The 13,268-nt window shown below is 41.4% G+C and overlaps 1 protein-coding gene across 1 annotated transcript; it reads right to left on the bottom strand.

Moving 5' to 3' along the window:
* Positions 1-4: 4 nt before the first annotated feature.
* LOC123966110 (plasticin-like) lies at positions 5-11,312 on the bottom strand (the record flags this gene model as incomplete). The annotated part of the gene is made up of 9 exons (XM_046042334.1): positions 10,897-11,312; positions 9,994-10,054; positions 9,422-9,517; positions 8,449-8,610; positions 8,238-8,363; positions 7,937-8,136; positions 4,712-4,758; positions 205-248; positions 5-58 (listed from the first exon to the last, which is right to left on the bottom strand). Coding segments are annotated over exons 1-9 (1,206 nt in total), but the record flags the coding sequence as incomplete, so codon positions are not given.
* Between the last annotated feature and the right edge of the window lie 1,956 nt (positions 11,313-13,268).

The raw sequence follows: 13,268 nt of genomic DNA, 5'->3' as shown, positions 1-13,268 counted from the left end.
AAATGTCGCTCTCGTCCGAGTCATCCGAGGTCTCTTTCTCATTCTCCTTCTTGGAGACCTTCACCACCGGATGGAAAAGAAACAGGTTTGGTCAAGTTGATATTGTGTAAGTAAATAGAGCTGTTTCTTACTATTTCTTTAATGCAAATAAGGCAGCTCAAGTCATTTTGCATTATCATGTAACATTTGAATACATCATTGTACCTCTACATCTGGAATCTTCACAGGGCCTGGAGCTTGTTCACTGTCTGTGAAAAGTCAGATTAAAGCACATGTGAGATTTTTCAGATAATATAGAATTATTTAACATTTTTAAGGTTCACTTTAAAGGTTGAATTATTAGGGCCCAAGCTTGAAACATCCGAGGACACGATTGGAATGAAGGATTTACAAAATTATTTAAGGCCTGAGCATGACAAACGTGTGAGGTCCCTAATGTAACTGAAGAGATTATATGTAAATGCTCTAGTCTTTTCGACCACTCAAAGCAATTTTACACTACATCTGCATTCACCAGTCACACACATTCATACACTGAGCCTAAGTGCTCAAACGGAAACTAACATACACTGGCGGAATAGCCGCCAGGGACAAATTGGGGTTCAGTATCTTGCCCAAGGACACTTCGACACGCAACCAGGGGGAGCCAGGATTGAACCGCCGACCTTCCGATTAACGGCCAACCCGCTCTACCTCCTGAGCCACAGCCGCCCCCTGACTTTAGCGCTGGAGCACGAAACATGCGAGGACCTTACTGAAGGAATTATTGTTGGCCGACAACAATTATACCATTTACAGGGTGCATACTTTAACAAACTCCTCCTAGAGAATTAATCTGATTCAAATTTTCCCTGTGCACTCTAAACCAACTGACGATTAAAAGTTGTACAAACGGTGAGTTTTCGTGGAACGGCGTGCCCGAGGCGTTGAAAATGGATGACTCGCCATGAAACAGGAAGTTGTAATAACTTCATTGTACATGCTCACATCTGCACAAAATTTGATAAGTCCCGTCCTGAACACATCCACATGCCAACATTCACTCAAAGCCATTGCGCCACCTGCTGGCAACAGAAAGTGACCTTTAACGAAGCAGCCCCCGCGGCACGTTTCACCTACATGTATGAAATTTCTGTGGCACATGTATCATGTTCTAACGTACCAAAAAGCCTCTTGGAGCGATGCTCTAATCCCAACAGGAAGTCGGCCTTTTTGAATTGTTTTTGAATTTCTGGATGATTTAGAGGGCTCCGTAACAAATTCCTCCTCGGGATTTTGTCCAACCGACTTCAGATCTGTGCTGTGTAAACCCACTGACAATTAGAAGTTGTTCAAACGGTGAATTTTCGTGGAACAGCGTGCCCGTGGCGTGGCGTCCAAAATCAATAATTCGCCAGAAAACAGGAAGTTGTTGTAACTTAAGTCTACATGCTCACATCTGCAGCATTTGCATGCAGTTTAAGAGCTCCGCCCTGAACACATCCATATGCCAAGATTCACTTAAAGTCATAGCGCCAGCGGCTGGCAACAGGAAATGACACGTTTTATGTTGGAATTGACTCCTAGCAGGTTGGACATATCAACATATCCAGAAAATCCTTAACACATTGATGAAGACATACTCCAAAACTTGTGAGTTTTCAATGAACGGTGTGGCGGTGACGAAATCTCTACCAAATTTCACACGTTTAATAAGAGACCTGCCCTGAAAACATCTACAAGCCACAATTCCCCCATAGTCACAGCGCCACCTTCTGGCAACAGGAAGTGACTACATTTATGCTGTCATGAACCACTTCTTGCAGGTTGGCTATATGTACTTCAAAACTATCTCAGAAAACTTTTAACATATTGATGATGTCATGTTGTTGTAACTTTTTCTTCAACGCCGTATTCTTGGCGGGGTGGCGAAGTTCCATGCTTTGCCGTGAAAGAGGAAGTCGTTGTAACTTAACTGTACATGCTCAAATCTGTACCAATCTTTGCGTGTTTCATAACTTTCCCGCCCTGAAAACATCTACACGCCAATATCCACCTTTAGTCGTAGCGTCAAGGGCTCTGCAGCGCCACAAAGGGGACACAGGAAGTCATGATTAACAACTGTAGTGCAGTGTAGCAAATTCGCAGCTGCACGGACAGAGCTCCAGAATTGGCAATGTAGCCACCTCACACTTCGACGCACTACACATGCGAGAGCCCACCCAACGCTGCTTGAACTAACAGCCTTCACATTCCAGCAGTTGTGGAAACAACAGACAGACTTTTAATAATGGACAGACAGTGACCTATACTGTACATTTACTGCCAACCTGACAACTTGTTACTCGCTTGCTTACAGCGTCACTTTCTGCCGCTCTCTCTCTCTCTCTCTCTCTCTCTCATTCACTCGTCCACTCACTCGCTATGCAAACACATTGCACTGCAGTTAAAAGACCTAACTCGTGCTGCTCGCATAACAGCACCTGTCACGTAGATGTCCTTTGATGAATGAGGAGAGGAAGGTAGCAAAGTGTGATTTACCGTGCTCAAACAGTGCGCGGGTGAGAACCATTTGTTACGCATTAACATTAAATATCTAGACATGAGTAGACTCTGGATAGAACCACCCACCCAACCACCATCTCCATGTCAGGATGAGCCTGCAAAGGGACTACCTCCCGCAACCCCGGCAGAGCATATGATGGAGAGGGCAAAAAAATCAAGACACATTGCAATGCAGTTGTTAGACAATATTTGTCTGTACCTTCGCAGTTGTGGTTGCCTAATAATGGTACGGTAAAATGTGGTGTTTTTGCAGGATTTCTAACAAGTTTTGAAGTGAACTAGCAGACATTTACTGCCTGAGAGTAACTGAAAGTGTGATTATGGAGAAACCTGCTAACCACATGCTGCAACATGGTGCAGGGATGGCAATGGCCATTAGTCAGAAAACAGGGAATATAATGGTTTTAGAAGGAAACCTGAAGGTGATAATGACAAGAGGCAGACTGAATTATGGAGATGTGGTGGTTAAACAGTCATGCCTCCACATGCACCATGGTAGTATAGCTTTCAAATAGCGCTACTATCTGATATTTACAGATGAAAATTTAGTGCACCGTCTACTGTCTACCTATCTGGTCTCTTTCCAGAGCGTCCAATACCGACGCTTTGTCAACTCTAAGCTTCGGTGTGTGATGCCCTGGGAATGTGTTGGTGCAGCGGGCTCCGTTTGTGAAGTCAGTAACGTTACATCAGAGAACTAGGTTGACACAGCTGACAGCAGTGTCTGTTAAGTTAATGTTAATATGTTTAATAATAAATAGCTACACACAGTATATCATGCTTAAAACAACTCCTGCTTTCTGCCATAATGTCAATATTCAAGCTATGTGTATGAACAGTCTGCATTTAACTAGTCATGCTAAGTGGTTTAGCCTGATGAAGAGAGACCTAATTATGCACACACAAAAAACACAAATTACTCTTATTTCATGTGGATGTGACTGATTGTTTCAACCACAGACAGGGTTCGATAAAATCATGCATCTGTGGGGGTCAGTAATTAATTTATTAACAACCATTATTTTGAATAAATAATGTATTTTTCATTGTAATTACTACCTACAAGTTATTTACGTTAAAAAGATGAACAGACTCGTTTGTTCTGGTCGCTGTTTACATTCCACCTCAGGCCTGTGTTAGTGAGGCGTTACTACACCCGGCCAACCAGATAACTAGCGTGGAGAAAAAACACCCAGACACATTGTTCTTGGGGACTTTAACAAAGCATCATTGAGTCCATCTTCACCTCCTCCATCACCATCTGGTACGCTGCTGCCACTGTCAGGGACAAGGGCAGGCTGCAGCGCATCATTCGCTCTGCAGAGAAGGTGATTGGCTGCAATCTTCCTTCTCTTCTGGACCTGTGCGCCTCCAGGACTCTGAGGCGAGCAGGAAAGATTGCAGCTGACTGCTCCCACCCCGGACGCAAACTGTTTCGGACTCTCCCCTCTGACAAGAGGCTGCGGTCCATCAGGACCAAAATCTCTCACCACAATAACAGCTTCTTCCCGTCTGCAGCCTCATCAACAAGGCCAGGGTCCCCCACTGACACTCCCCCCTTCCAAATACATATGGACATGATACACGTACCACAGAAATTTCGTACACGTAGGTGAAACTAGTGAGTCATTTTGCCAAGCCCATGCGCTAAACCTATAAATTACAAGATAAAAAATTCACACCTGAATTTTGTGCAAAGTTTGGTGAGTTTTCAAGTAGATGGAGGAGCAGAGGAAAAGAAATCCACCATCAAGGAGTCTAGGAGGAGACTAGTTAGAACGCCCACCTGAAGGGTGGGGTTTGAGGTGAATATAAATCGATGTTCGATGACTGTGTATTCAGTTCCATCCTGATGCTTTCTAGGATCTTGCTCGGGTTTTTCTGTCCTTTATTAGAATAAAAACTGTTTTGCACCGATTCTTGACTGTCTCCAGAGAAGTTTTTAACTATGAGTTCTTGACTACTTTGGCGAGATAATAGATTATTTTTGACAAAGGTTTCCTTAAGTGGTGAGGGTTAGGATCGGGCCTTCAGCTGGCCTCCTTTGTGAGGCATCTAAAGTGCGTGATAATGAAGGATGAAGGATATTGCTCAAAGAAACATTTTAAATGGGAAGACTCCAGAGACTTGGTATATTTGATCAAATAAAAAGAGAACTATAACTTACCTTGTTCACCAAATGGATTGCTTGTGTCAAGGTTGGAGTTGTTAATCCTAAACATGGAATATAAAATTTGGGTGTTATAAATTAATCTTGCATATTTATTACTCTCAGATTGGTAATTGACACAGATTGAAGACTAGACCATAAAAGAAACAAAAATGTAAGATTCTGGTCAGATAAAAACTTAAACATCCACAAGGTCAACGATAACATTAAAGTCACAAGCAGTTTTGGATGGCCCCCACACAAGAAGCTTGCCATGGCTGTGCTGCAGCTGCCACAGTTCTGCCGACGCGGCTCTGAATTTTCATGGACTTTAGACTCTGCATGAAGGACTTAAACCTTACTTCCTGTGTCCCCTATGAGGCACCTGGTAACTACATGTTATGTCCCAGTACATCAGGTGTGGAACACTTCTGAGCTTTTTTGTACACTATGGGCCAGATTTACTTAAGTTGTGCGTGAGTAAAAATGTGCAAACTTGATATCACCAGCAAATTAACACGTAAGTCGATCTACTAACGGTGTGCACGGAGAATGACGTCTTCCAAAAGTGCGGAGAACCCCCAGCAGCAGTAATGGATGGATCACGCGCAGAATTCATTCAGCCAGAGGGAACGATCACTAACTGTAGGCAATCTGATGCGAACGCGGAAGTCCCTGAAACCTGCATTCTGTTGAACGGCCAGCAGGAAGCGACTCTTCAGGTTGCAAAAAGAAGTCTGGCTGTTCACTTTCTCTGGTGGGTACATTTAGTTAAACCCTCCAGTGTATTTTGACATTTCTATGATATTTCATATTTTTCTGAGTCATTTCCTTACAATGTTGATTACCCACATTGTACGCCAAATATTTTTTGACAAATAACTTAATTTTTTCCTGCCAGTCTTAGATACAGTCTGCAGCATATATTTTATTGACGGCTGTTTTACCAATGCATCGGTGGAGGCAACCACCACACCCTCGCGGTAAAGTAAGCGCACCATAAAACGTAGTGGGAGTTAACGTGTGCGATGCGTAACAAGATCATCGACTGTATGATTGATAACAGCTGATACGCACACATTAGTTTCTATCATGGGTAAGTAATAGCTACTCCTGCCAGACAGTAAAGTGTAACGGTACTAAACTTTACAGTGTAGTGACAGCATATCGTTAGTGAACACCCCAGCCGGTCAGTTTTTGGTTGTCATGGTAATGTATTATGTCCGTCTATTAACCACACCCCCATTCTCTGTTTGGAAAAAGAACATTCACCAAAAATGGCAGTTAAAACTGGCTGGAAGGGGCTTTAAGCCTGTTGTTCGCTAGACAAAATTATCATCCCTAAATATTAAAATGACAATTAACGTGAATTACAGATGCACCTAGCTAGGCAAGCTAGCTAGTGCCGCACATGGCTGTTAGCTCCGCTGTCTCGTCACTTTTTTATATATTGGTCAGTTCGGTGTCTGTTATTTAGTCTGTGTTCTGGTTCCAGGTCTTAGTTCCTAGTTCTGTGTCTTAGTTAATGTATTTGTATTTATTCCTAGTTCTGTGTTTGCATTAGTTTGGACTTGTCTGCTCTGAGTTCTGTTTTATCCTAGCTTCAGTCTGTTTTCCCTGTTGGTTGTAGTTTATTTGTGATCTGTCTGCTTGCATGTGGATTAGTTTGTTATTTATATTATTTTGATCTGTTACATCTTATTTTGATATGGCCTGTGTTTAGTGTTCAGTAACCAGTGTTATGTCTGTTTCCCCCCAGTTATCCCCCTGCATTCCTGTCTCTCTGTTTTCACCTGCTGTCTCTCTGCCTGCCTGTCTCGTTAGTGATCCTGGTCACCTGTGTTGCTCCCGTCCTGCTTGTTAGTACCTGTGTAAATATGCTTGCTTGTGTCTTCAGTCCTTGTCCGGTCATTGTAGTGTTATGTTGCTCTGTCATGTGTTGCTTTGTCTCGTCCCCTGTCAGTCTTGGATCTGTACCCGTTGGATTACCTGTTTCGTTTGGATTGTTTAATTTGGATTTCTTTGGACTCCAGCCACTCCAGTTGTAAGTGTGCTTGCCTTTTGTTTTGCCATCAATAAATACCTTTTCAAACTGTACCTGTACGGCAGTCCACAAACCAATGGGTGACGTCACGATGACTACGTCCATTTCTTATATACAGTCTGACAAAGTGCGGACGGTTGGTAATCGTTCCCTCTGGATGGATGAAGCACGATCTACCGGCATTTCCTCGCGTCTGAGTCATTCCATATACTGTATAGTAGGCCTATCTGTTTCTGCTGAGGTTTCCCAAAGTAGTTTTTCAGGAGTGCTGTTCCAAGTTATACAATTACAAGTTACAATCTTAGGTAGAATTGGCAGGTACATACGATTTACATGTACGTGCACTGAATGAAACAACTTGAAAAAAATTAGCTTCATTTGCAGAAAGAAATAAAGAAAGAAGAAAAAGAATTCTTTCAGTTTCAATAGGATCCTCATGTTTCATACTTATGGAGGACTGATCCTGACAAATTCAGAAATAAAAAAATGCTCAATAAATAAGCATCCGATTAAATGCACAAAACAATTAAGTAAATAAATACATTTAGGCAGTAATTAAATTGTACAGTACAGCGAACTGAAAACACTGTCTGTCTGAGCGTCCACACGAAAAGGGAAGAAAGACATGGCTGGTAGTGTTGTCTTCAAATAGAGTTGCTAAACACCTCAGCGCACTGAAGGAAGTCATCTGACTGTGTGAGGAGCAAGCTTGTTGATGTGTGCAGGTAGATTAGGCCTAGAGCTCTCCCATCTGACTGACAGCGGAGCGGTTCACCCCTTGAGACACAGCCCCTTCTCATTTGCATAATGAGGCAGAAATGCATACAGAAATGTAAAAAGGACAGACAAAAATAAATACCATAGGTGGAAATAAATAGGGTTGTAAATGCAACGGAAGAATAAAAAAGACAAAAATATTATAACACACATGCATAAATACATTTTAAAAAGAAGTAATTAATAAATAAAGTTGAAGATTATAACGTACAATAAATAAATAAGGTAATTATTACAAAGGTGAATAAGTAAAGAAGCTAATTAAAATAGATACTGTATATTTGTACATTTTATCGGATGCTTATTTATTTATTGAGCATTTATTTATTTATGTATTTATTTCTGAATTTGTCAGGGTCAGTCCTTCACATCATACTCGGGCCCATAGGTCCAGTAAAGATACACAGTATGTTCTCCCTCACCTGCTCTCCTCCCCCTCTAGCAGTTTACGGTAAGTAGCAATCTCATTGTCAAGAATCATTTTGACATTGAGCAGGTCCTGGTACTTCTGAAGGTGGCAAGCCATCTCGTCCTTCAGTCTGCCTATCTTGTCCTGGTAGTTACCAATATCAGTGTCAAACTGCTCTTCTATTTCATGGACCTGTTTCTGCAGAGTTTCATTCTAAAACCACAGCACACAAACATTTTGTTAAGAGGGTGTACTGTGTTTAAGGATAGATTATAGATTACTATAGAAAAATGACAGGTGGTGTTGGGCCTCACTTTGTTCTTCAGTACATCAACCTCACAGGTCAGAGACTGAATCTGCCCCCTGGACATATTGACCTCCTGCTTTGCCTGCCTTAGAGACTCAGCATTGCTCTTTGCAGACTCAGTCAAATCATCAAACTGCAAGAACAAAAGGTGAAGCACACAAAAATGTATACTTTATGTGTTTGTACGTTTGTTTGTGACAGTTTGTGATTCTGCCTACCTTGGACTTGTACCAGGCCTCAGATTCCTGCATGCTATTAAGGGAAATTCTCTCATACTGGACCCTGATCTCCTTTAGAGCACCAGTTAGGTCGACCCTGTGGCTGTCCACCTCAGTATTCTTCTGCTGGGTCGGGTAGCTCAGTGGTACATTCTTGATTTCCTGACAAAACCAATATATGGACAAATGGTCAAAAATGGCAAAATATTGTTAGAAACACAAAACTACATATCAAGAGTGTGTCCACAAATCCAAGTAAGAACCAAACCCATTCTTCCATGCTGAAACAGTAGGTGCAAGGGGCCTTGTGTATCTCAACATCCACATCCTCCAAGGTCCAGTTTTGGGACCCCCACTCTTTTTTACAGAAAGATCGCTGGTTGATGTAATCACTTAACATTGAGTTTCCTCCAACTTCTAAACAGATGACACTCAAACACATTTTCTTCTCCTCCATCTGAAACTCAAATGCTTGCCTTGTGGACATTTTCTCCCAGTACAGATCTTCACATCAGACTTCAAATTCAGACTTTTGTCCCATATGTTCAAAATATGTCTGAACTGACAACTTTTTTGAGTTTAATCAAACAACTACACCATCTACTCATTAAATATAAAAAACATTAAAGAATAAAATCAATAATAAAATCACAAATTAAACACTTGACAATGTTCATACAACTTAAATTTAAATCAGCTGTTGAGAATAAGTTGAAGCTTTTTAGTCCATCACATAGAAGGAATCTCTGCAGTATATCTATATATATCGTTCATTGCAATAAAATCAATCAGTTAATTACTGGTTTAACACAAATACTTAGGTGTCAATCGCTTGGGACATATGTGCATGCAAAAGTTGAGTATTATTATTTTAGGTCTCTGGACAACATTGTGATAGGTGACTAGAGAGAGAAAGGACTTTTCCATTTGTACAAGCACAGTTGAAAAGTGCAGAGGACGTTGTGTCACTTACCACATCAAGGAGCTTCTTAAGGATTTCAATCTCCTTCATCAGAAACTCAGTTTTCCTCTCCTGCTCCAGACTGGACAATGTGGCATTGTTTAAGGCCTAGTTTTTATGAGACAAAGAGTATGTGTTGCTAGCTGAAACACCTCAGCATCATAAACTTACTTTTCAAAGATTACATTTCAAAACGCTGATATCATTATCAGAGTATGTTATTTTACAACTATGACATGAAAAATGTAATTAGAAGTTTCCTTTAGTGCACATAAATATTTTAAGTTCTGATTTAGAAGTATTTCTGTATAAAATTAGAAACGTGAACTCCAGGTTATAATTCAAATGTTTTTTTGCCAATCAACAACAACAGAATTCTTTGATTTGCAATTGCTCACGGGTATACACCATTTGTAGCCTTAGGGGGAAAGTGTATCTCCTGTGCAGTACTCTAGATCAATGACACTTTAGAAATCTGTCTTGTCATATTACTTTGACACTATTGTGGACATGTACGGCAAAAGAAGAAAGCTGTCTAAGCTGTTATCAATATGGTAATCACAGTCCAGTGAGCTGAATGTTACCTTGCGTAAAGAACGTAGATGTTCCTCAGCATCTGCCCTCTTCTGGGTTTCATCGTCGAACCTTGAGGACAAAGACCCATTTGTCATTTCACTGTCCTGTAAAGAGGGATTTAGAGTGCCCCTAGTGGGATCTGCAGCTCCTTTCAACTAATGCGTTTTCTCTATAGTTCTATGAGGTAATCTGCAAACACTCAATAAGGTCATGTAAACCCAACCCTTCAATGATTAAAAATGGCGGAGTACAGGTAATGGGTGTGTAATTTACAGGGCAGCTATATAAAATCTGCAGCATGTGGGATTTGCTTAAGCAAACAGACATTCGAGGCTGGTCTTCAGCAAAAAATTTCACTTGGTGCTCCTGCAGAACGGTGCAAAATGAAAATGAAGATGAATATTTCCTAATGGACCTACAAACAATGTTTGTAATAATTCATGAGTCAGCACAAATTATACCACAATGTATATAATACATTATACATTCTTTCTCTGACACTTTCTGACTGCTGGGCTGGTCAGTGTTTGGATGTGAGGTTGAATTCAGCTCCATCTGTCCTGTCAGACAGAAGTCTGTTCAAAAACCATATACACTAATACATAAAAACAATCTCATGCGCAGGATGCATTGCAGTGTCCTGTGTCATGCTGCTGCTTTGTGGTGTTCAGTCTGCTGATGTACAATGCCTTACTCCAACATCACTACTCTACCCAAGTGGCAAACGCCCAGGTACTCTCTACCTTATCTGTACTTAACGTGGATCATGTATATTACAACAGCATCAGTAAATGATAAGCACACCTATGAATCAACATATACGAATGACAAACTCACAACAGTGAAATATTGGAATGAAGAGGACACAAAAATGTATACTTTTCTTTCTTTCTCATCATGTTGTAACCAACCTCTGCTTGAGCAGGTCCAGGTCCTCAGCCAGGTTGTACTTCTCCAGTTGGTACCGGTCTCTCTCCTTTCCGATGGCGTCCATTTGGCACTGCAGCTCCCTAAGCTCCTCCTGGAAGAGGTCAGTGATGCCGTTGGGCTGACCATACTGATTCTGACCCTTGTACTGGTTGAGAGCTTCCTGCAGTGTACCATTCTGCTCTTCCAGGGAGTGCACCTTCTTGATGAATATGGCAAAGCGGTCATTAAGGTCCTGCAGCTCGGCCTTCTCATTTATGCGTGTAGTTAGGAACTTCTGGTTCACGGCTTCAGCTTCTTTGAAGTCCACTGTGTCATAGCCGCGGTGACGGTCCTGGTTGGGCCGGAAGTTCTGTCGAGCCCCCAACATGCTGGAGTAGTTCTGCTTGGAGTTGCTCATAAGGCAACAGGACATCAGACTGAAGAGTGCTGGGATTGTTTATATAACAAAGCCGGCTACCCTATTATAGTCACGCCTTCCCCTCGCCCATGTCTCTTCACCCCACCCACATAAACACTTCCTTTCTCACTCATCAGCGTACAAGCTTGAGCCACTCCCTACTCTTCAGACAGACACTTTCTCTGTGCTTTCATCGCTCTTACTTTCTGTTGCTTACTCTCTGTCTGAACTGTTCCACTCTGTTAACCAGAGCATGTGGCAGGACGCCAGACTGTGTGTATGTGTACAAGGTAGATATGTTGGTAATTTTATAGCACAGGGTTGTGTAACAAAATGAAGTCTGTAGTTCCCTTTATGCTACTCACTAAAAACAAATGTTAAATACAAACATAAAATTATACACACTCGATGGTTGGATAATTAGCAAGTCACAGAAACAAAAACTACATTTCATGGTGTAGTGCAGAGGATAAATGTAAGAGTCTCAAAGCTTGAGGGAAAAAGCTGCTCCGCAGTCTGTTGGTGCGACAGCTGACAGAAGACTTTCAATAAAATAATGATGAAAATTACATGAGATACTCTTGGAGACACTAAAAGAATTCAACTTCTGCATCAAGTGGATCCTTTGTTGTCCCAGTTTAGCAAATGACTGTGTTTTTATCAAACTTGAGCTTGGAGTCAAACATGGGGGTTCCTTAGAACTTGTATGACATTTTCTGCATGAATGATGCTGGCTTCTGGATTAATGCGGATGTTCCTAAAATCAGTGATTAACTCCATAGCTTTTGTCACATTAAGGTCCAGGTAGTTATCATCTCACCACTTCACAAATGTTAATAAGGCGCAGCCGGGACCAAAACGAGCCACCTGAAGAAGTGACAGTAAGGCAGTGTCATCAGAAAACTTCTGCAGTCCTGCAGCTGTCCATGCACATAATAAAGAGCAGAGGAGAAAGGACACAGCCAGGCAGAGAAACTGTATTTGAAGAAATGATGTTGGACCATTCAGAAATACCTGCTGAAGTTTGTTAAAATTCTAGAGCAGCAATAATGTATGATCTGGTCAATTAAAATAAGTGAATTGGGTTTTTCAAGGCACTTGTATGATGTGTCTAAAATAAAAATATTTGTGTCATCCATACCCATATCAACCATACCCAGCTCAATAAACAAAGTGAAGAGAACAAATGGATATCTCATTGATGCTCAACAACAGCCCAAAGACTCGCCTTCCTTCTGTGCTGCTGTCAGATAAGTGACAGTAAATCAATGTTTCCTCATAACTTTACGCAGTCTGACTGGTTTGGTGACCCAGTCAGTTCAACAGTTTAACACTTTAAAAACTGGTGAAGCAGTTAAGACCAACACATAAAAAGCAATCCTATTAAAAGCAAGTGAAACAATAAAGCCAGATAATAACAGCAAGTGAAATGTAATATTGTTACGGGTGAAGGCTAATCTCAAGAGGTAGGCTTAGATAAGTGATCTGAATGTGTTCGGGTCAGTATAGGCACGGATGTGTATGGGAAGGGAGTTCCAGAGGGAAAGGGGCTGCAATGGTCTAAGCTCTGTAACAACTTATATGGCGCTGAGTCCTGAGTGGTGGGGAGGGGAAGTTGAGAACGAATGATGAAATTACATAAAATAGTCTTGGAGACACAATTTGATCTATGTTAACTTTCAAGGACACCGAGACCATTTTACACGCCTTTATCTCATCACGCCTGGATTATTGCAACAGCCTTTTCACCTGTTTAACCCAAAAATCTATTGATCGACTCCAGACTGTCCAGAACTCAGCTGCCAGGCTTTTAACCAGAACAAAGAAATATGACCACATTACTCCTATTTTAGCTTCATTACACTGGCTCCCAGTATGTTTTAGAATTGACTTTAAAATTCTATTGATCACTTTTAAAGCTCTTCATGGCCTCTTGCCTTGTTATATTTCTGACCT

This window comes from Micropterus dolomieu, unplaced genomic scaffold (assembly GCF_021292245.1).
Source record: "Micropterus dolomieu isolate WLL.071019.BEF.003 ecotype Adirondacks unplaced genomic scaffold, ASM2129224v1 contig_12709, whole genome shotgun sequence".
Lineage (NCBI taxonomy): Eukaryota > Metazoa > Chordata > Actinopteri > Centrarchiformes > Centrarchidae > Micropterus > Micropterus dolomieu.
Note: the sequence above shows the minus strand (reverse complement) of the source record. Positions and strands in the feature narration are given on the sequence as shown.